At 46.1% G+C, this 19863-nt stretch overlaps 3 protein-coding genes across 7 annotated transcripts in view; 1 reads left to right on the top strand and 2 right to left on the bottom strand.

Moving 5' to 3' along the window:
* Positions 1 to 895: 895 nt before the first annotated feature.
* On the bottom strand, positions 896 to 4798 carry FREY1 (Frey regulator of sperm-oocyte fusion 1). The gene is made up of 3 exons (XM_082227527.1): positions 4610 to 4798; positions 3517 to 3590; positions 896 to 1522 (listed from the first exon to the last, which is right to left on the bottom strand). The coding sequence occupies exons 1-3, from the start codon at positions 4672 to 4674 to the stop codon at positions 1386 to 1388; spliced, it is 276 nt and encodes a 91-aa protein (XP_082083653.1). The 5' UTR covers positions 4675 to 4798; the 3' UTR covers positions 896 to 1385.
* A 2569-nt stretch (positions 4799 to 7367) lies between these two features.
* PEX16 (peroxisomal biogenesis factor 16) lies at positions 7368 to 18663 on the bottom strand. The gene is made up of 11 exons (XM_082226121.1): positions 18428 to 18663; positions 16216 to 16251; positions 14488 to 14564; positions 12743 to 12876; positions 11892 to 11992; positions 11203 to 11283; positions 10530 to 10682; positions 10167 to 10239; positions 9153 to 9272; positions 8859 to 8923; positions 7368 to 7824 (listed from the first exon to the last, which is right to left on the bottom strand). The coding sequence occupies exons 1-11, from the start codon at positions 18561 to 18563 to the stop codon at positions 7766 to 7768; spliced, it is 1035 nt and encodes a 344-aa protein (XP_082082247.1). The 5' UTR covers positions 18564 to 18663; the 3' UTR covers positions 7368 to 7765.
* A 287-nt stretch (positions 18664 to 18950) lies between these two features.
* LARGE2 (LARGE xylosyl- and glucuronyltransferase 2) overlaps positions 18951 to 19863 on the top strand; it is a 46486-nt gene continuing 45573 nt past the window's right edge. For 4 of the 5 annotated variants that reach the window (XM_082224726.1, XM_082224723.1, XM_082224719.1 and 1 more), the window contains exon 1: positions 18951 to 19179. The gene's annotated coding sequence lies outside the window, so the exon portion shown is untranslated. The remainder of the gene's footprint in view (positions 19180 to 19863) is intronic. The other variant, XM_082224727.1, reaches the window with a different exon arrangement.

Genomic DNA, 19863 nt, shown 5'->3' with positions numbered 1-19863 from the left:
CCCCATTTTGAAACCAAATTATAGTACATCAGATTTCCACGGAAGTGTCACACATCTTCAGTTTTCAAAAGTACAGGTATAAACCTTGCATAGGCTTACAAAAGTGTGGAAAGGTCCCACTGAATCAAATAGTATTGAATGACTATGTTGGGTATTATGAAACAACTCTCTCTTGTAGATCTCGTTCTTCTCGGAATAGCTTGGCTTTCAGGCAGGGTGGGGAGCATGGCACTTCTTCATTGTCTCCCAATACAGATGGATGCCAACTCCCTCCCATTTCCATTGAGGTTCTGTCTCCATAGATTTGTGAACCTTGGTGTTGTGCGTGTGTCTTTTTTTTTGCTTTCAGATACAATGGGGAGGGGGCTTAATTTGTTAGTTATTGACAATGATTGAGAAGTCTTGCTAGAGTTTACCCAGCTGTTGGCCCCCTGCAACCACCAGAATTGTGCCACATTCCCCTATTCTGGTTAAAGGCTTTGAGATGTCAGAATCCCAGGACCTCTATGGACTCTGCCACAAAATCTTCTAATCTACTAGCCTCTTCTCTAGCTAAATATAGATTGTATGTTGGCAGCTCTGTTGTTGCCAGTTAAGGAAAGCTGCCAATTATTAAGCGGCATTCAAAGGGTTTTGGGTCTGCATTTCTACCAGATGTTGGGGAGACCCTAAAGTAGGGATGGGGAACCTGTTGCCCTTCAGATGCTGTTGGACACTAATAAACGTTGATTATGGGAATTGTCGTCCAATATCTGGAGAGCCATTGAGGCACTTAACTTCTGCTTTTCTCAAAACAAAAACACTTAATTATACACAAAAAAGCCCTAAATGAAATCAATTTTGTCAAATATGGAACTGTATATATATTTACATTATACAATTCAACTCATAGTAGTCAGCTTCCATAGAATCTGGAATTTTATTGTGCAGCGGGAGCAAAGAATAGAAGAATTGGCACAAGGGGAAGAAATATTGGACCCATAATAAGAAGAGTCATGACAGGGGTGGCGAGGGAGAGAAGACAACGGCAACAGAAAGCTGTGGCCAACTCAGTCCCAGCCTCTGCAGCAAAAAACACCCCCACCCATCTCTGGCCCTCATCAAATTTTTCAAGCTTTGCTCAACATGAGATGTGAGCCAAGACCTTGCAACTGCCCTGCTGAGTGCCAAGTGCCATGCCTGTAGGATGGATGCATAGAGCAGACAGAACTGTGGGGATGGGGAAGAGGCATGCAAGTGTGAAAGAGCAAAGGAAGGGGAAGATCTCGCTTCTTACATTACTAGGTGATTTGGGTTTGAGGGGCTTTTGCTGCCTGTGACAGATCAATTAGTTGGTGCAAGCACACTTCAGAGGTGGCACCTCTATTTGCATTTCCCTAAGAGACTCAAAGGAGGTCGTCGTAATAATACTCCTCAAAATTTGGCTCATCCCGCTTGCTTTTGTGTGCTTTTTGCAGCTTTTCCGATTCCTTCCGCTGTATCCGTCTCCGGAAGTTGGGCATCTTTGGTTTAATGCCATAATCTGTGAAGACAGGAGCTAGTAAGAGAAGTGCGTGGCAATGGCAGGGCAGGAAGAGAAAAAATCACATAGGAGGATGTGGAAGCGAAGGCTCACATGGCCCTAAGAGGGGCATATTATGGGATCCTCGGGGCAGTTAACTAGAAGGCAGGGTTGGGGAAACTGGAGGAGGGATTCACCTACTGAGCGCTGCCAGAAGAAGCTCTGTGCAAAGACTTCTGCCTGCACAATAGGGCTTTTCCCTCTCCTCCCCCACATGCACCCTGAAATTGGATCGTAAGAACCTCATGCAAGCTGAGGAGAGGGAGGGTGGTTCAACTGGCACACCAAAACGCTGGCAGTGATGCAGTGATAAGAGCGGCACATTGGGTTCCTCCAATGTTGTTGGACTCCAGCTCCCATAAGCCCCAGCCAGCATGGCCAGTGGTAAGGGATGATAGGTGCTGTGGTCTGACAACATTTCAAGGGCACCAGGTTGCCCACCGGTGCTCTAAGGACTGACTTCTTTGAACCAACAGGGCATTCTAGGGTGCTTAAGGCACATGGTTGTCATGTTTCCTAGTGAGTTTAGACTTCTTGGCTTCATAAGCAACAGTGGTGGCATTCAGAGGCGTTGTGTCAAAAGTCAATCAAGAGTCTTGCCTTATCCACTTCCGCCCACCTCTCCCTACAGAACCACATTCAAATTGCTTCCATTCCATACAGACTCAAATGAGGGGCTGAAATTGATAGAGGGGAGCTTTTTCTTTCTTTCTCTTGAATCCAGAAAATAGATGGTGCAGCTGGTCATGGAAGAAAACTCAAGTGATCTGTGTTCTGATACAGCTGGGTTTTGTTGTGGGCGATGATTAATAATAATGATAACGATAATACTACTTATTAGTTGCTCTCTCTTTTACAAAAAGTCAACTCGAAATTTTATTTATTAGATTTGTATACCACCCTTCATCTGTAGATCTCAAGGAGGTTCATAGCATAAAAATACAAGATAAAAATACATAATAAAAAGAAATGAAGCAATAAAAAGCCCTCCCACAAACACATTTAATCAGCCAAAGGCCTGGTTGAAGAGTAACATTTTTGCTTGGTGCCTAAAGGTGTATAATGAGCCTCCCTGTATAATGAGCATTCCACAAATAGGGAGCCACTGCAGAAAAGGCCCCTTCTCATGTTGCCGCCCTCCAGACTTCTCGTGGAGGAGGCACACGAAGAAGGGCTTCAGATTATAATCGCAAGGTCTAGGTAGGTTCATATCCCATGCACTAAAGGAGGAAACAGTATCTAAAACTCTCCAAGTTAAAGGCCTGGCTGAATGGCAATGTTTTTGCCTGGTTCCTAAAAGTAGCCAGTGGCAGTACTAGGCAGAGCTTTCCATAATCAGGGAGCCATCACTGAAAATGACCATTCTTGTGTTGCCACCCACCCCACTCTCCTTGGAGAGGGCACACAGAGGACAACCCCAAACCACATACATGATCCAGGTTGGTTCATGTTGGGGAGAGGCAGTCCTTCAGCTGCATAAGGCTTTATAGGTCAAAACCAGCCCTTTGAGTTAAGTTCAGAAACTTGGTAGCTGGAACAGTGATGCCAGATAGGTTTGAAATGCTCAGGCCATCTTGCACTGGTCAGCCATGCCTCTGCTGCAGCTTTCCCTACCAACAGATCCCCAAGATGTTGGATTACGACTCCCACCAATCCCCTATGATTACTTTTGCTGGCCAGGAATAACTGGGCTGTAGTCCAATGACATCTGGGGACCAAAAATTGGGAAAGGTTTCTCTTCTAATAACCTGGAAGGGACTTTTTTTTTCAACTTGTGCCTATATATTGACGATCCCTTTGCCCAGAGGTAAGGACTACAACTCCCATCAGCCCCAGCGAGCATAGGCAGGGGTCAGGGATGGTGGGAACTGTAGTCCATCAACACCTGGAGTCCATCAACATTGGCTCTCCTTGCCCTATGCTGTTGCGTAGTAGGAACTGGAAGGAATACATGCCATCCACCAGGCCAAAGTGCTGCTGCTGGAGCTCCAGGGGTGCAGAGAATTCCTCTGGGACAGACGGACTGAGCCTGCTGCAGAAGAGGACAAGGTCAGGAACTGCGATGGTTGCTGCCTAAAGCCCTGATCTTATGGACTATTAGTGCGGAGGGAGTTGCCCACGTGGTTATTTCAAAACACCTTCCCAGCCAAATAATAATTTATAAAACAAAGCACAGAGCACTAGCCCAAATGTGCAATTAAAACAAGTGCAAGTGCCTATAATAAACCCTCTGTAGTTAAAAAACTTTCCTCCAAACCATAACATATCCTCTTGATCAAGAAATTATAGATGTAATCAAATCACATTTTGAAAATGCAGCTATTTAAAACCTTATTAACTAATTAATTTTATCTGTTTATTACATCACTTTCCATTTATAATGTCTTGTTTGAAAAGCATGTACAGACCCGAAAGATGGTGGATAACTGCAGTATTTATTGAAAATCTTATTTTTGTATCGCCTGTGGCCCCATTTCTGCCGCGCCCCCCCCCCCCACTTCTGCGTCTTTCTTCAGGACATCAAGCAATGCAGTGATTTCAAGCATTTATCATAATCAAGGGGTTTGCATGAAAATCTAAATTCTCCAAAGAAATTTGACTTGATACATAGGAGTACATCTTTAAAGTGGTTCACTATACCAAAACATATTGCGATTTTCTTTTCTTAGTGCCAGCAGGAGCAAAATATCCCTAAAATGTGCCTGCTGACAATTTCAATAGGAATTAGGGCATGTGAGATGGGTTGATCTACCCAGATGTTGAGCCTTTGGAATATAATCCTACTGCTAGCTGTTGTTTTATATTTGGCACGCTTTTCCTTTGAGAAGGGGTCATGCACTGAGACTTAATGGATATCTCTGACTTAACCTGCTGCCATGATTCCTTAATAAAGTGTACCTGATTCCTAAAGAAAGGCAGGCAAGTGGCCACTTTTCTTCACCCTCATTCCTTGCCACATCTGGGTGGCAAGAGTCAGGTATACAATTCGTTGTGCAGTTATTTATTTTCCCCTAATGGAGAGTGCAGGACCACCAAGCAGTGTTTTACCTTTGAAGACTTGGCATGGACAGCCCTCTCTCTGTGAGGAGAAGCAACAGAAGCAGGAATCCCATCCGGCCAGTCAAATGGGTAGGAACCCTTATTGGCTTTCAGCAATGGAACTTAAGACAGCTCCCAGTGCCTACAATGCCATCACAAAGGGTAAAGAACACACAGCATTCCGATTCCTAGGTAATGGGCCTGCCCAATGGGGGCCAGCCTAAGAATGCAACTTGTGCAGCCCCTTCGGAAAAAGTGTCCTCTCAGACAAAGCTGCATGCTTCTACAACTCTTCTAGCTGAGCCCCATTTCAGAGAAACAAGTTTCATCCCACATGATGTACTTTCTCATCAGGCATAGCTTTCTTCCCATGAAGTCACATTATCTAGGAACAAGAGGAGAGCCCCAGCTTATGCACCAGCCAGGCTTCAGTAACACAGCATCAAAGTAACTAGTGCACACATAGGCAAACTTGGCCCTCCAGATGTTTTGGGACTACAACTCCCATCTCCCCTAGCTAACAGGACCAGCAGTCAGGGGTGATGGGAACTGTAGTCTCAAAACATCCGTAGGGCCGAGTTTGCCTATGCCTGAACTAGTGAGTTAGGCAGCTGTGCGAGTTTGACAGAGTGAGGAGACTGAGGCATACTGCACTCCCCCCCCCCACCTTGCACCATTTTTTTTTAACCTAACAAAAACCAAATTCCAAAGTGTATTAATAAACCACTGGTATAAATTCTAGCACATATGAGGGGGCTATCAAAGGTGCTGTTCTGTATAATAGATGTGTGACTATCTGCCTGCTGAACATTATGTCCTTGGTACACTGAGCTTGTGGCTCGCAGGGGACAAATTTAGTTGGTGGATGAAGCCTTCAGGGACATAATAGGATAATCCCACTCTCTCCCACTCTCTCCAGCTTTCACAGAGAAGGGGGATCTGTCAGTTGCTTGCATTAAGGTGTCACAACAGGCATACAGTGTATGTTTGGTCCTGTTTTAAACTGCCCTGAACCATGTGGTTCAACTTATAGGGCCAGTCTTCATCAGATGGAGACTAGAAACCCGACTGTAACTTTTCTCTCTCACCTACCCTTTCTTTAAATTCAAATTCTCCATCTCTCTCACTTTAGTTTTTATTTATGCTTTATTTTGAAGACTGGTGAGCTAGTGAAAATGGGCTTCCAATCAGTCTAGCTACTGGTCACTGCTACGAAACTATGGAGTAGGAAAGAAGGGGAAATTAAACAAAGGCCTCTTGCCAGTAGTGACTGCAGTAGTCTATCGTTTCACCCATAAATCCCTCCAAGGACCCTCCATAAGGAGGTGACAGCACCTACCAATTACAGGGAGAAGGTAGGAAGATGGGGACGAAACCCCAACTTCCAACAAACTTAAGAAGTTTGTGTGCCATCTGAAAACAGGACAGATTTTCCTTCATCAGCAAGCTTGCTGAAATGACTGATAGTCCTCCTCTACTAAACAAATTGTTCCAGTACATAGATCCTTTCCCTGGGATTGAGAACATTTATTTCCTATGGGTTTGGTTTTCGTTTTGCAGGAAAATTGTACTACACAGCAGAAAATGGAGGGCAGTTTCCCCCACCTGTCTGTTGCAAGGAGGCTATTGCTAGCTTTGGAAAAAGAAATCTACAAGCTGAGCACTCTCCAGACTGCCTTCTGAACCTGGTGGGCCCTGATTCATGGCAAGCCCTTCCAAGTATTCAGCCTACCACTGCAGAAACAGACTGAAGATGCTGGGAAGTGGCCTATCAGTAAATGCAGCCTTAGCAAGAAGGAAAAACAGACCGTGCCAGTAAGTAACCGAGGAGGTAGGCAGCACAAGCACTTTGTGCTCCATCTGCTGCTTTATGGGTGGAGAGAGTTGATGAAGCACTCGATTACTTACTTCTTGGATGCTTTGCATAGGGCAACCATTCTGATTTATTTGACCCAGGCATCGGCTCAGGCCTTTATGTTTCATTTGCTGGGAACTCAGTTCTGCAGACACCAACCAATTTGCCGAGGCCTTTGGCCCTGCTTGCCAGCACCTCCGCAACCGGCAGTTTGTTCAGCGAAGCCCTGCAGCACACACTAGCTGTTATCCAGGCAGTCTGCAAGCTGTGGAGCTGCATATCCTCAAGGGCAGGGCAGGAAATTAAGCAGGCTGGCAGAGAAGACCAGCAGCCACAGCCCCTGGCAGACCAGGCTCCAGCCGAGCAGCATATGGACCACTGGAAATAAGCCAAGGAAAAAAGCATACCCAAGAACATTCCTGGCTTGCTGCCTGAGCTGGCCCAAGGGGTGCTCAGTTCCCTGCCAACCACAGCACCAAACTGCATAGGTTTTTACTGTGAAAGACGAGGTGGGGTGGGGAATAAGCCTGGCTGTATAGCCAGAAAAGGGTAATGGGTTTGCGCAAAGAGCAGCAATAGCTTATTGTGAGTCTGGAAGCAGCCTTTCAGTGATGACTCTGGATTATGTGCCAGATAATAACATCAAGAAAATGGTTTGGAGCACATATCCTCACAGGGTTAATTCCAGTGATCCAATCCCACCCGTTGCATCTGAGAATGGTGTGCATGTGTGCGTGTGCACAAGGGGAAACATTTCCAGGCTGGTTTGAATGCTAATTTTTGTCTCACCTCAGAAACAAAGCACTGGCAGTGTCTGCAAAACTCTCTGCCTTCCATCCCAGCTGGCCAGAAAGCAAGAGACCTTACTCCTCCTGCGAGGCACGTCCCCAATATTCAAGAGAACAGACCAAATTAGCCCAAAAGCACTGCCGACTCCCGGCTTTATTCATTCATAGCCATAGAAAATACATACCAAAAAAAAAGGGTCCCCCTCCATAAGCCCCATGAGATCCAAAACCATATATCAGAATGGAGAGAGGAGTAGCATAGGAACCTTAAGACCTACTCTTTGTAGCATTCTTAGTTCACAGGGAGATACATTTTAAAAAAAAGATGTCAGAAGAGCCCTTACTCTTCTCTCGGTAATCATTAGCATAAGCCATAGAAAGACACATGTTGTGTTGCTGCTGCTGCTGCTGTTCTTTAAAGTCTCAAGGTTGCCTCCCACTGTATAAAGTCATCCTACCACCACAAGCCTCTGCTTTTAGCCTGAGCGCCCTCTGGCTGCAATAACCTGAGCTGAGGCCAAATCAACCCCAGTTGTAGAAATAAATTTTCTGCCAGGCTGGCAAGTAGTCCATCAGTGGCCCTGAAATGAAGAAGGGAGAAAAATATGAAAATGAACTGGAAGACCTTAAAGCAACATGTGAGAAATTAACTTGCCAACATTTGCTTCCACAACTGCCCCTTCCCAGCCAACATCCTGAGTTCTGAAATCACAGGTGGGGCATATGAAAGAAAGGAGGGCTATTCATAGGGCAAGAAGAGAGATCTAATATTCATATATCTAAAGGAAGGACTGATATGAAATATATCTCAGGAAGGGGTCCCTTGCATAGACCCCCTTTGTCTTGACAGAAAAGATGTTTTGGAGAAGGAAAACCGACCAGTAATAATAACTGCTATTCCTGTGTTGCTCAAAAGTCTGGATTCTGCACAGAATCGTCATTGTCAACTCCTAAAAGTTGCTATTTATTCAAACAATTTGTAAGCCATGCCTTCATCCAAAACATGTACATTTTTTTAAAAGCAAGTATCAAAACAGTGAGCAGCATTCAATGTAGCACTGAGATGCTTTGATCAGACAAGCAGAATTGCTTACACTGAAGGAACAATCTCGTCTTCCTCCCGCCACATGCTGCTCTGATGGTTCCCTGACTGCCCCACCACCACCACTGTACTAATACTAGGAGGAGATTTTAATGAAATATTAGATCCCAAGCTAGATATAAACAGGGAAGGAAACAATCACCAAATATATGGAAGATTGATGTATCCTACTAAAAGAGAAGATACATTTTATTCAAATGTTCACCAGCATATTTTTAGGCTGTGGAGATACGTATGTGACAATAGCAGACAACGGCAGCAAAGCATTTTCAGTAGCCACACTTAAAGTCTTTGAAGAGACATTTCAGCTTCACAGATCCTACTGCCAACTTTTCAAATGTGGAGATCTTCTAGCCCTGCTGTTATCCTTGAATACCCCTCATCTAAGCACATGCTGAGTAGAAAGCCCCTTGAACTGGTTATCCCAAAACCAATGGAGGATTCTCCCCTACGGTCTCCTTAACCTTTATCAGCTTCCTTTAAAAAGACCAATCACAACAGTCAGCTACTTACGAGTGACTAAGCCAACTCCAGGGACGTAATCTGCCAGCAGGCGCAGCAGAAAGAGGATCCTGCCCCTGAAGGAACACAGAGAGAGAGAGAAAGAGAGAAAACACCTCAGATGAGCCCATGAGAATGGCTTCCTTCCCAATGGGAATGGGACTCTCGGAATGGAGCTTACAGACAAGACCCATTTGGGTGCTGAATGCTCACAAGCCACAGGTTTCTCTTTTAGAAATCCAGAGGTCTCCTTATGGGGGTGGGGATTTTAATATGGTTGAAAAGAAGCCAGCCAGGCAGCCTTACTCAGAGTATCTATCATAGAAAGGAGATCTCAGCAGGTAGTACAGCAGCAGGAGAGTCCGACGCCTCAGCTCCACACGCTCACGCTTGTTGAGATCTTTCATGTCACTCAGTAAACTCAAACTGCAGAAGGGAAAGCAGAGAAATCATGAGGGGCTGGGTGTGGGTGTGGGTGTGGAGTGCCAAGCTATTCTCCCAATCTTTTTTGTTAATGATTCTCCTAATCATTTTTTTAAAAAACAGGAGCACAACTAGGCCTCAAGCCTGCCTAAGAGTAGTACTTGTTGACCTGAATGATATTCCTCCTAATCTAAGTGGTGAGGAATTTGACAAACACACACTCCCTCCCTTTGTTTCTCACTCTCTCCTTCCCATTTTTATGTTCCAAAGTTGAGTCCTGCTGTTGAAAATGAGTTCCAGAGGTGCACCCTGGTTCAAAGGAAGCCTGGTACCATCTCTCAGAGAGCAGGAACTGTAAGACCTGTAAGAGTTGTTCCGCCTGGCCTTTGGTTTGGAATCAGCCTGATCCCCTCCCCCTCTTCCCTTTTCCTTCTGTGATGGAACCCCTAATTGGGGACTTCCCTGGCTTTTTGCTTTTTTCTGGCCCACGTAGGACCAGTCTGGATAGTTGACCTTGGTGAAGATTTGACGTTTTCTCCCCACAAACAGTTTTTGATCTGGGCTTCCACTGAAATGAGGCTGCATTTTAAGTTGTATTTTAATCGATTGTTTTTATACTTGACGTTAGCCGCCCTGAGCCTGGTCTTGGCCGGGGAGGGTGGGGTATAAATAAAATTAAACAAACGGCACAGGAGGACAACCCGGCAGCCTCTGCCATGAAAGATAAAGCCCTCCTTTTCCTGCCAGCTCCTCACAGCGGGGCTGCTTCTCCCCCTGAAGCTGCAGAGAGGCACACCACTAGTGGAGTAAAAAGAACCAGGTAATCAACATTTTACAAAAAATTCAAGGTGAAAGAAAATGGATCCAGGATGATGAAATGCTTTTATCCCAACTGACCTTGAGATATCCAAGACTGCTGAAAGGAGCCAGGGTCTCCAAGATCTCTGTCCCCATAAGCCTACGCTCACCACTATGTGCAAGAGTTAAGGAACTGAACAGACAACAGGCAAAAAACTATAGAAGCAGAAAGACTTCCCAGCCGTCTCATGAGCCCATGGGGGCTACAGCAGCAAAAATTAAAGCAGGTTCAGAATAACAGGGGACGTTAATTGGGGCAGATCTTCAGGCCCACTGATTGAAGCAAAGCCTCCAAGAGTTTGCCCAGGAGTCAAGACCCGCTCAGCATTAAGGGCCATGATGCTCCACACTGGGGCTGCAGCTCTCTCTGGTGGCGTACAGGATACACTGCAGGGAGGATACAGTGGAGCAACGGGCGGGTAATGTAGATGGACTCAGCAACTGTTTCCTGGGCGCTCAAAGGGGTTGGCAGCTGGTCTGTCTCCATTGTTCTTCGGTTCTGCTTCTCCTCCCTTTGCTGAGGTGCTCCCCAATGTCTGGAGTGCAGGGATGGGGCTAAAATCAAAAAGGAAGAAAGAAAAAGACTCAGCTTTTCATGGGTATCATACTTTGGATGAGTAACAACAACAATTTATTATTTATACCCTGCCCATCTGGCTGGGTTTCCCCAGCCACTCTGGGCAGCTTCCAACAAAATATTAAAGTACAATGGTCTGTTAAACATTAAAAGCTTCCCTAAACAGGGCTGCCTTCAGCCATCAGCAGAATGTCGGCATTCTCTGTACTTGTGCAACAACTTATTTAATTTCTATCTTAACCTTCCTCCCAAAGACCCCAGGGCAGCCAGCTATCAATCTGTTAAAACAATACAATTTAAAATAAAATAAAATAATTTAAACTATCTAAACCCTTTTTGTACTGGTATGTCGAAAACTGCTGCCGTTTATGGAGATGCCCTTGTGTGTCTGAGTGCATGTATACATGTGCACACTTTACATTTGCGACCTGGCAACACATGCAGAAACCTAGTTCTACCGTACGTGTAACATGGGAGACAAACGAGAAAGATACTCACTGCTATCGAGAGATCTCACAACACGGCTACAGCGCTTCCCCACATATATCCGCTCCTTCCCTATTGAGTTTACCTCCATATCTGTCAGGAGACAGGTAAATAAGACCACAGTAAGGGGCGGGGGAAAGCCCTCCTCCACTCCAGTTCATGATCTGTTCAGGTTCGCACATTCATTGAAACAGAACAGCAGACTCACAGGCATGAGGATTAAGTCTGAGGAGAAATGTGACCCTCTGCAGACTGCTGACACTAAAGAAAAGCCTGGACAGGGCACCAGAAAATGCTCTTCAAATTTTCTAACAGGGAGGAAGACTGCAAGTCCCAGGCACATCATGCCACAAGCTAAAGCCTAAAAACAGGGATAGCCAATTAGATGCCCTCTAGATGTTTTTGGGCTATCATCCCATCATCCCATCATCCCATCATCTCATCATCCCTGACCAATGGGCTATGCTGGCTGGGGCTGATGTGAGTCCAGCAACAGCTAAAGGGCCATAGGGAGTTCAACAGTCTGCGAAAGAGTCTGCAAAAACCGAGATGAACATGTGGTGAAATGACAAAGATTTTCTGCTGCTCAGGTTACACAAAGCCTTCCTTTTCTCAAACCTAGTCAGTCAGTTGGCTGGCATTTGGAACTTCCTTCCTGACTAAAGCCAAAGTGGTTGCAATCCACCATGCACCTGACTCACCTTTCTGCTGCAATGACTGCCTTCTGTCTAGAGGCACAATAGGAGGAGATGTCTGGATGCCAGTTTTGTACCACAGCAAGAGCAGGAGGCGCAAGATGGCCCTGTGGGTTAAAGCAAATCAAGGGCTATAAATGCCAAGGCGGTAGAAAGACACAGCTCTCCGATTTGCCATCACAGGACCATTCATGCAACCTTGCATTTGCAACCCTGTTCAGTGATATGTGTACAGTGAGGTTCCCGTCAGGTTGCTGCTGTTACCAGAAGTTCCAGCTACAATCACTGGAGGAGAAGGAAGAGTTAAGACAGCAATCAAGTGAGGGATGCAACTGGGGAACTGTAACTGAAGGAATCCCAAAGGCATACAGCTCCTTGGGCAGGCCCAGTTGGAACAAGGTGCTATCTGAGTACAATGACCCAATCCAGTCCCATGATGGAACACTGCAACTAGGGAACATTGTAAAACTAGAACAGTGCTCTCAGTGTCATGCAGGAAGTGCCCAACCTAGAGTACAGTGGTACCTCTGGTTACGAACTTAATTCGTTCCAGAGGTCCATTCTTATCCTGAGGCGCGCTTTCGCTAATGGGGCCTCCCCGCTGCCCATGTGCCAAAGGTGCATGATTTCTGTTTACATTCTGGGGCAAAGTTCACAACCAGGAGCAGCTACTTCTGGGTTAGCGGAGCTCATAACCTGAAGCGTTCGTAACCAGAGGTACCACTTTAATGTGGCACATTAACCCTAACAATCAACGTTCCAACAAGGGTCTCTTTCCCCCGCCTCCCACCAAAGGATTCACATTTTCACCCTTGGGATTCACAAGGTGCAATAGTTCCTCTCCATTGAACACTCACTTGGCCAGCTGGATGAGGACAATGATGGCCCACCGACCAGTCTCACCCCACACCTTGGCAGCCCCCATCTCGGCAAAGACCTCCACGCATTCGATGACACTCAGCCATGTCAACAGTTTCTGCTGGGGAAGTGCCTGCAAAGCAAGAGGCAAGTGAGAGACAACATGATGCGACCAGCTTCAAGGCATAGCCAAAGCTGTAGCAAGGTGACTCTGGGGGGCCTGAGAGGAGGAATGGATCAAGAGTCCCTCATACAAAGGAAAGTAAGGGAACCAGCTGGATTCCAGCTTTAAATACCCTCGCACAGGCTCATCAATCACACAACAACAAAGATCTGTGTGCCACAGTTGTGTTTGCCTGCAGGTAGAGAGGTTAGCCGAACTCAAGCTTTCCTGACAAATAAGTTAGCAAAAAGTCTCTTGGGACACATGGTGGGGGTAAGTAACAGAAGATGGCTACCTTTCTCATTCCCTGCTTACAGATCTCTGCTGGGAAGTCACTGTTTTACAACATTGGATCAAATCAGCCTTCACCAATCTGGGGCATGTCATGTGCTGACTAGGGCTGGTGCAAAACATCTGGTCCAAAACATCTGGAGAGCCTCAGCTTGCCAAAGGCTGAATTAGCTGGATCTTTAATCAGCAACCTCTTTCTCATGACCATAAGAAGTGGAACAGTAAGAGCCATTTATGTTGGGAGAAGAGTTCTGCATTCAGTGTTAATAATGCCTTTCTGCAAACTGCCTACATTGCAGGCTGCAATCTTAAGGAAGACTAGGGAGTAAGCTCTCTTGAACACAGCAGAACCTGTGATGTGGGTTTTTCAGAAAATTTCAATATGGGAAAAACATATACAAATTAATGTAATTTGCATAAAAAATAGTTGGCACTGGAAAATTTTCTCATGCCCTAGAGAGTGATCTAATTTAGCGTGTTTATTCTACTTGTGCTTAGTAAACAAAACACATTGAAACTGCCAAGTTTGCCTTATACCATATTTGTAATTGACATCCATTTAATCATTACTAATGAGTTTATGAAAATAGAAAGCTTTCCACAAAAAAATGAAGGACTGGAAAAAAATTCCATCCCACAATACTGAACGGGACTGCTTGGTGAGCCAAAATGCCAGGACTGCACTACACAAATTCTTATAATCACAGGGGTATAAATAATAAAATTATTAATGATGATTATCATCATCATTTATTTTGTCAGTCCCCAGATGGCTGAACAACCTGCTCCCTTTGTCTCCAAACCTTCAATGCTACCCCATGTCCTCAAACTTTCCTTTAAACTCAGCAGGGCCTGATGCTTTCTGTTCTACCACCACAACTGAAATGGAAGAAGATCCTAAAGAATATATTGATTTCTGTGAAAGATCAATTGGGCTCTTTCGCCTGCATCCCCACCCCAATCCTCAAAGGGAATTACATAGAGGCCAGAGTTCATGTGGTGCACACCAGGTAAAGGAAGAGTTGGATTTTGAACGGCTCAAGAAACTGGTGTCACTCACAGTATAAGCCAGCAGTATTCCTGGAGGCCACTGTAACTTTCATCAACCTTCCAGAATGTTGTGGCGCAAGCAGACAAGGGCTGGCAGGTGCCCAAGATTCAACCAGATAGCAGCAGCTTCAGAATCTATTGCCAACAGGATAAAATCCAGGAGCGACATTCTAGTCCTTGGCATGGGAGACAGGGATTGTACCCCACCTGCCTCTTCTCTTGCATAGAAAAGATTCTTACCACAGAAAGAGGGGGCTGCAGCTCTTTCCGAAGGATCCAGTCATTCAACAGCACCAGCAAATTGGAGGCAGAATAAACTGAGAAAGGAAAAGGTAGAAAAGGCACAGGAAGAATTACTGCTTATAACCAGGAAAAGAAAAAGGCCACTGATTAGAAGAGGACACTGATTTAATCAAACAACCTTTTTTTTGTAAGGAGAGGCAACAATTATGCAACTTTCTCAGCTGCACATAGGTAGCCAAGCACCTTGGCCCTCTTCCATAATCTGGTGCAATGAGTGTGTGTGGTAAACAGGTCCATTCATTCTTGCCCTTGGCATGATGCTATCAGATGGTATATCTTTATCACCAAAAATGCTATTTCAGAATGGATGTTTGTTTACAGTCTTCAGAATACCTTTGACCTGAGCTAGGCTGCTAGCACCTGGCAAATATTCTGGCCTTATTGAAGTAGGATGGCTGTTGCAAGAAAGAATGAGCAGAAGCAAATCAGATACAAAACAGACAGTAATTTGCTTGTTGTTTTTAATTAGATATAAATGACTTAGACATACAGGATCTGAACATCAACTTAATGGAGTGAAACTAGCCATTTGCTGGCAGTTGCCTAGGGCATCAGAAAACATTCACCATTACCATTTATTTATTTAATGTATTTATACACTGACTTGAGAGTGAACTGAAACCCAACAAGATGAAAGCACTGTTGGTAGGCAGTTATTGTGTCTGGGAGTTGCAGAGAAAACCTCTTCTAGATGAAGTCACAGAGATGATTGGTAGTTTGTGAGTACTCCTTGTTCCAGCTGCTTGAGCCCCAGAGTTCTGGATGAGTCACCAAGTGTCCCCCTTCCTGAATTAGGATAGCTTGGGCACAGTGAACTCAAGAACAAATTGTTGTAATGCACTCTATTTGGGGATCCCATTGAAAATGGCCTGAAAATTGCAGCGTGTGCAGAATGCCACCCCTGGATTATTGAACATTACAGCAAGGTGAGATCATATTATACCTAGCCTTCAGGAACTATGCTGGCTGCCTCTGGTACCACACCCAATTTGTAATGTTAGCCTGTAAGGCCCTAGATGACTTAAGACCAAAATACTTAAAGGACCACCTCCTTTTTTTTTAGTTTAGAGGTTCTACTATATTGTATACTGTCCTGAAATCCTTCTGGATGAAGGGCAGTCTAGAAAAACTATTAACTAACTCTTTCAAGATGGCTTACATTAAAACACAAAATTACAACAAAATAAGGATGAATTACTGGGAAACTAGTAACTAATAAATGTCCACCGAGCATTACTAAAATGTCATCAAAACCAACAGCAAGAATGGTATGATAATTTTTAAAACCCTCAAGTTAAAAAAGTGAGCCTTCAGTTCATTCTGAAAGGTCTATAGTGTGGCAGTCTAATGGAGCAATGAATTTTAAACCCTGGGGTGGCTTGAAGACCCTCTGCCTCATAACTGTGTGTGTGCCTCCCTGCCCACATTATTATCATTTCCCTTTGGGTCAATTGGCCTTCATAAGAAAAAGGGTTTTTTCCAGTCCAAGCTCATTTACTCTGCACCAAAACTTTCAGCAACCACTGAGAAATCTTGGCTATGCATTAAATCTTTCTCCTTAAGAAAAGGCCTCCTTCAGGTCATCTTCTCCCGACAAAGCATGGCATTATTTGCAAAACATAGCATAGGTCTGGGACCCCACAGCCAATCTCCAGCTCTACTTACCCAGCTCAGACAGTTCATGAGAGTCAGAAAACCGACCTGGAAAATAAGCATAAGGAAGACATGAGCCAATATTCCACACTCTTTTGAAAACAGTCCAAACAGGTATTCTGAGGGAAAGGCTTTGATGCAATTCTTATACAAATATGCTACCCTGTTGCTCAATCAGCCTGGAGATTAAAATATCCCACAATCTACTCTGCATCTTCTTAACCAATACAGAGTTGCACTCCAGTTTCATCAACAAGAGGAGACACGTCCTATAGGTAAATGACAGCTGACAATTCTCCAATCGGAGTCTTTTTGCCATAGCATTGTAGGAATGTAATCCCAGATTTGCCTTTATATTTGACAGACACTGGGGCCACTGTAAATTATGGTTTAAACAATATAGTCACAATTAGGTTAAAAATACTGGTTTTTTTCCTGATAAACAATGAGCAAATTATTTTATTTTTGTTTCAGATGTTCTCTTGACCAGGTATACTGCAACTTATAGTCAGGTGATGATTATCATTTGGTTCCATCACCCCCCCTAACTGATAAAATATGGAAGTAGGGAACCAGAGGACTGGTCCACTTGTGGAGTGGGAAATGGTGCAAGAATGGGAAGCAGATGGTATGAACAACAGTTATCACAACAGAAACAATAGTGAGGCTCTCCAAGCATCTGAACTGGGATAAGTATTGGGAACTTTAACTTATTTATATATTATCCAATGAGGCAGCCAAGTTTGCAGATGATAGCAAATTATTCAAGTGTGGTGAAAAGTCAAACAGACCATGAAAAACTCCAAAATGATTTGTCCACAACAGAAAACAAAATGGCAAAGGAAATGCAGCACAAATAGTTATAAAGTGATAGACACTGAGGCAATATGGGATCTAAGCTGCCTATGTCTACCTAACAAGGGTACCTTGGGATTTTGCTACAATGTCAACATAAGTGAAAAATTAAGATTTTTTTGTTTTTGTTTGGGGTTAATAGGTTTAACAGAAAATGTTAAGGTATTATAACAACTTTATACAAACAAATAGTGCTTTCACTTCAGGAACACTGTTCTTTGTATCCAGACTTAAGAAGGGCATGGCAGAGGGGCAACCAAAAATATTAAAGTGTTGGAATACCTTCCCTTCAAGTATAAGTCAAAGTATTTGAAGTTTTTAGTCTAGAAAAAAGGCAACTAAAGCTTATCAAATGATAAATAGTACACAGAGAGTAGATACTTCCCCACCCCATCTCATAATGCAAGGAGGTAGAGGCCAGGCAGTGAAACTGATTGGTAGTAAATTCAGGGCAAAGGAGAGTAGTTTTTCCACACGATACACTATTAACTAATGAAATTTACTTTCCCAAGATGTGGTGATAAGCCAGTGGCTGATCAGTTATTGATTTAAAGCACTTTCACTGTACTCTTTGACCAAAAGAGATAAATAACATGCAAGACAACTCCTGCCTGCAAGCTTGCAACAGAAAAGGCAGGACACAAAAGGGGGGGGGGGGAGGAGTGGGCGTGAAGGGCTTCCTTCCAGGGAATGAATTTGCCTGGTCACCACTGGAAACAAAATAATGGACCAGATGGACTCTGGGCTTGATCTAGCAGAGCTCTTACGGATTGGAAAGTAACTGCCCTGCAATTACTCAAGGTTGCAACAGAAGTCACCAACAAGGGTGAGAGACCAGAGCTATCTTGATGCATCGAGTGTGACCTGGGCGCTTTCAAACAGGAGGTTATCAAACCGGTGATTGAAACCGGCAGCAGGCACTGAAACAGGCAGGTCACCCAAACGGTAAGTGGCAGAGGGCTGCCTGAAGAACACAATGTTAAAAATTAGGGTACAGTACTCTTAACAAGATGCAAAGTAATGGGATTCATTCGAGCAGATCTCCCTCCAAATCCGAGTCCAAAGGTCTGGAGGATTTGGAGAAGGGACACACGCACACCCCAGTCATTTATTTCCTCTCTCGCTTGGGGCTGCCACCTTCCGACCTGGCACAACTCCCGCTCCTCTAACAGCTGCTGGGGAAAACTTCACCTGCCGGACTTCTGCCGGCCGCGCAGCTCTGAAGCCGCGCCCACACCATCTTCTGCCGGGGGGGGGGAGGTCAATGGCAAGCCTTTCCCCGCGGCGACTCTGCGTTGGAGAAAGGGTGCTGGGATTCCTCAACGCCCCCCCCCCCGGCTTCGGTCTCCGCGGCTCGCCCCCCGCCTACCTGGCAACAGGTAAGAGAGGCCGCGCACGGTGCTCTCCAGCTGAGCTGTGGCCGCCGGGTGTCGCTTCACGTAGTCCTGGTAGCGGCCGCACAGGTGCCGCAACCTCCCGAGCGGCCCCTGCGCGGATCCTGCCATGGCGGATCCAGAGACGGGTGCGCGCCTGCGTGCCTGCGCGCGTGCCCCCGCAGCGCAGCTGCCCCCCACTCCCCGCCTTTCCCCGCAGCAGCCGGCGACCCACGAACCAGCTCCGAGTACGCCTGACCAAGCACGCATGCGCGCGCGCTTCCGGGTCGGACTTTGCTTTTTTGGAGACACGCCTCCTCCGTCTCCCGACTCTCTGCTCTTTTATTTCTCCCCCCCCCCGCCCCCCACAGTTGCTCCGCGCCTGCGCAGCTCCTGACCCTGCGATGGAGAGAAACGAACCAATCGAGCGCCGAGCGAAAGAACCGGGGTGGTGGGGAGGCGAGTGAGTCGAGCGAGGAGCGGCTCGGAGAGGCAGGTGCCGGCTTGGAGGAGGAGGAGGAGAGTTGGAAGGAAGGGTTGGACTGGAGAGCGAGGCGAGGAGGGCGCGAGCGCGGCTCGCTCAGGCTGCGCGCATCTTGCGTGGCGGAGAAGCGGGCGCGCATTACCTCCCAGGCGCAGAGGGTTGAGGAGGCTTCCCTTCAGGGAGAGACCCCTCGCGAGCAGCTCAGCGCGGGCAGGTGCTCGGCGCTCCCTTGCCAGGAGAGGCTGCCTTGGCTGCGCCTTGCAGGTGCGTCGTGAAGACGGTGCCCGCCGTCAGCGGGTCCCTCTTTTGGGGGAATATGAGTTGCGTGGGGAAACTGCATGAATCTGGGCAAGGGGACGACGAGCTGCTGCTGGCGGCGGCAGGTGCGTTGCCCGCCCGGCGCCTCCCCTTTGTCCCGCTTTATTGCTTGGCGGAGGCAACGGCAGCAGGTGGCCGACGGCACAGCACCTGGGATGTGGGGCAGCAGCCTTCGGGGCGCGCGGCCTGAACGGGGAGCTGGGGAAGTGAGAAGGCTGGGACAAGAACAGCCCTTTCCCCCTCCGGAGGCACCCTCCTCTCCCTGAAATACACGGCCCGTCACCGCCACCGTAATAATTTTTAAAGCTCCCAAAGGGGCGCCTTCCGTTTCCTCGAGTTATTTTAGCGCCCTAGAGCGCTCGGCTCGCCTTTTGGCCGCCGCATGTGTGAAATCAGAAGTAATAATAACTCGAGCTGTAGTAAGAGTTATTTGCTAGCAGTAGTAAAAGTTCCTTTGCTTGTTGGTCCTTCTGCAGAACTGCTAAGCCTGTAATTATCTCCCTTCTGCTAATTACACCTTCTTCATCATTTAGCGATAGATGTGCGGGGCTGCGATCCGAAGCATGCTTTCTTCCAAGTAAATGTGATGGTCTTGCTCCCAAGTTAATACGACCCGGGCCAAACTACTGT

The sequence above is a fragment of the Podarcis vaucheri genome (assembly GCF_965113315.1).
Source record: "Podarcis vaucheri genome assembly, chromosome: 1".
Lineage (NCBI taxonomy): Eukaryota > Metazoa > Chordata > Lepidosauria > Squamata > Lacertidae > Podarcis > Podarcis vaucheri.
Note: the sequence above shows the minus strand (reverse complement) of the source record. Positions and strands in the feature narration are given on the sequence as shown.

Coding starts and splice junctions, on each gene's coding strand:
- FREY1 (XM_082227527.1), bottom strand. CDS start 4,674: ATGGGATTCCTGCTTCTGTTGCTTCTCCTCACAGAGAGAGGGCTGTCC. Junction 3,591..4,609: donor TCCATGCCAAGTCTTCAAAG/GTAAAACACTGC, acceptor CTTCTGCAGCAG/GCTCAGTCCGTCTGTCCCAG. Junction 1,523..3,516: donor GCACTTTGGCCTGGTGGATG/GCATGTATTCCT, acceptor CTGTCTTCACAG/ATTATGGCATTAAACCAAAG.
- PEX16 (XM_082226121.1), bottom strand. CDS start 18,563: ATGGCAGGATCCGCGCAGGGGCCGCTCGGGAGGTTGCGGCACCTGTGC. Junction 16,252..18,427: donor CCTCTCTTACCTGTTGCCAG/GTAGGCGGGGGG, acceptor CTTATTTTCCAG/GTCGGTTTTCTGACTCTCAT. Junction 11,993..12,742: donor GTCCTCATCCAGCTGGCCAA/GTGAGTGTTCAA, acceptor TTTAACCCACAG/GGCCATCTTGCGCCTCCTGC.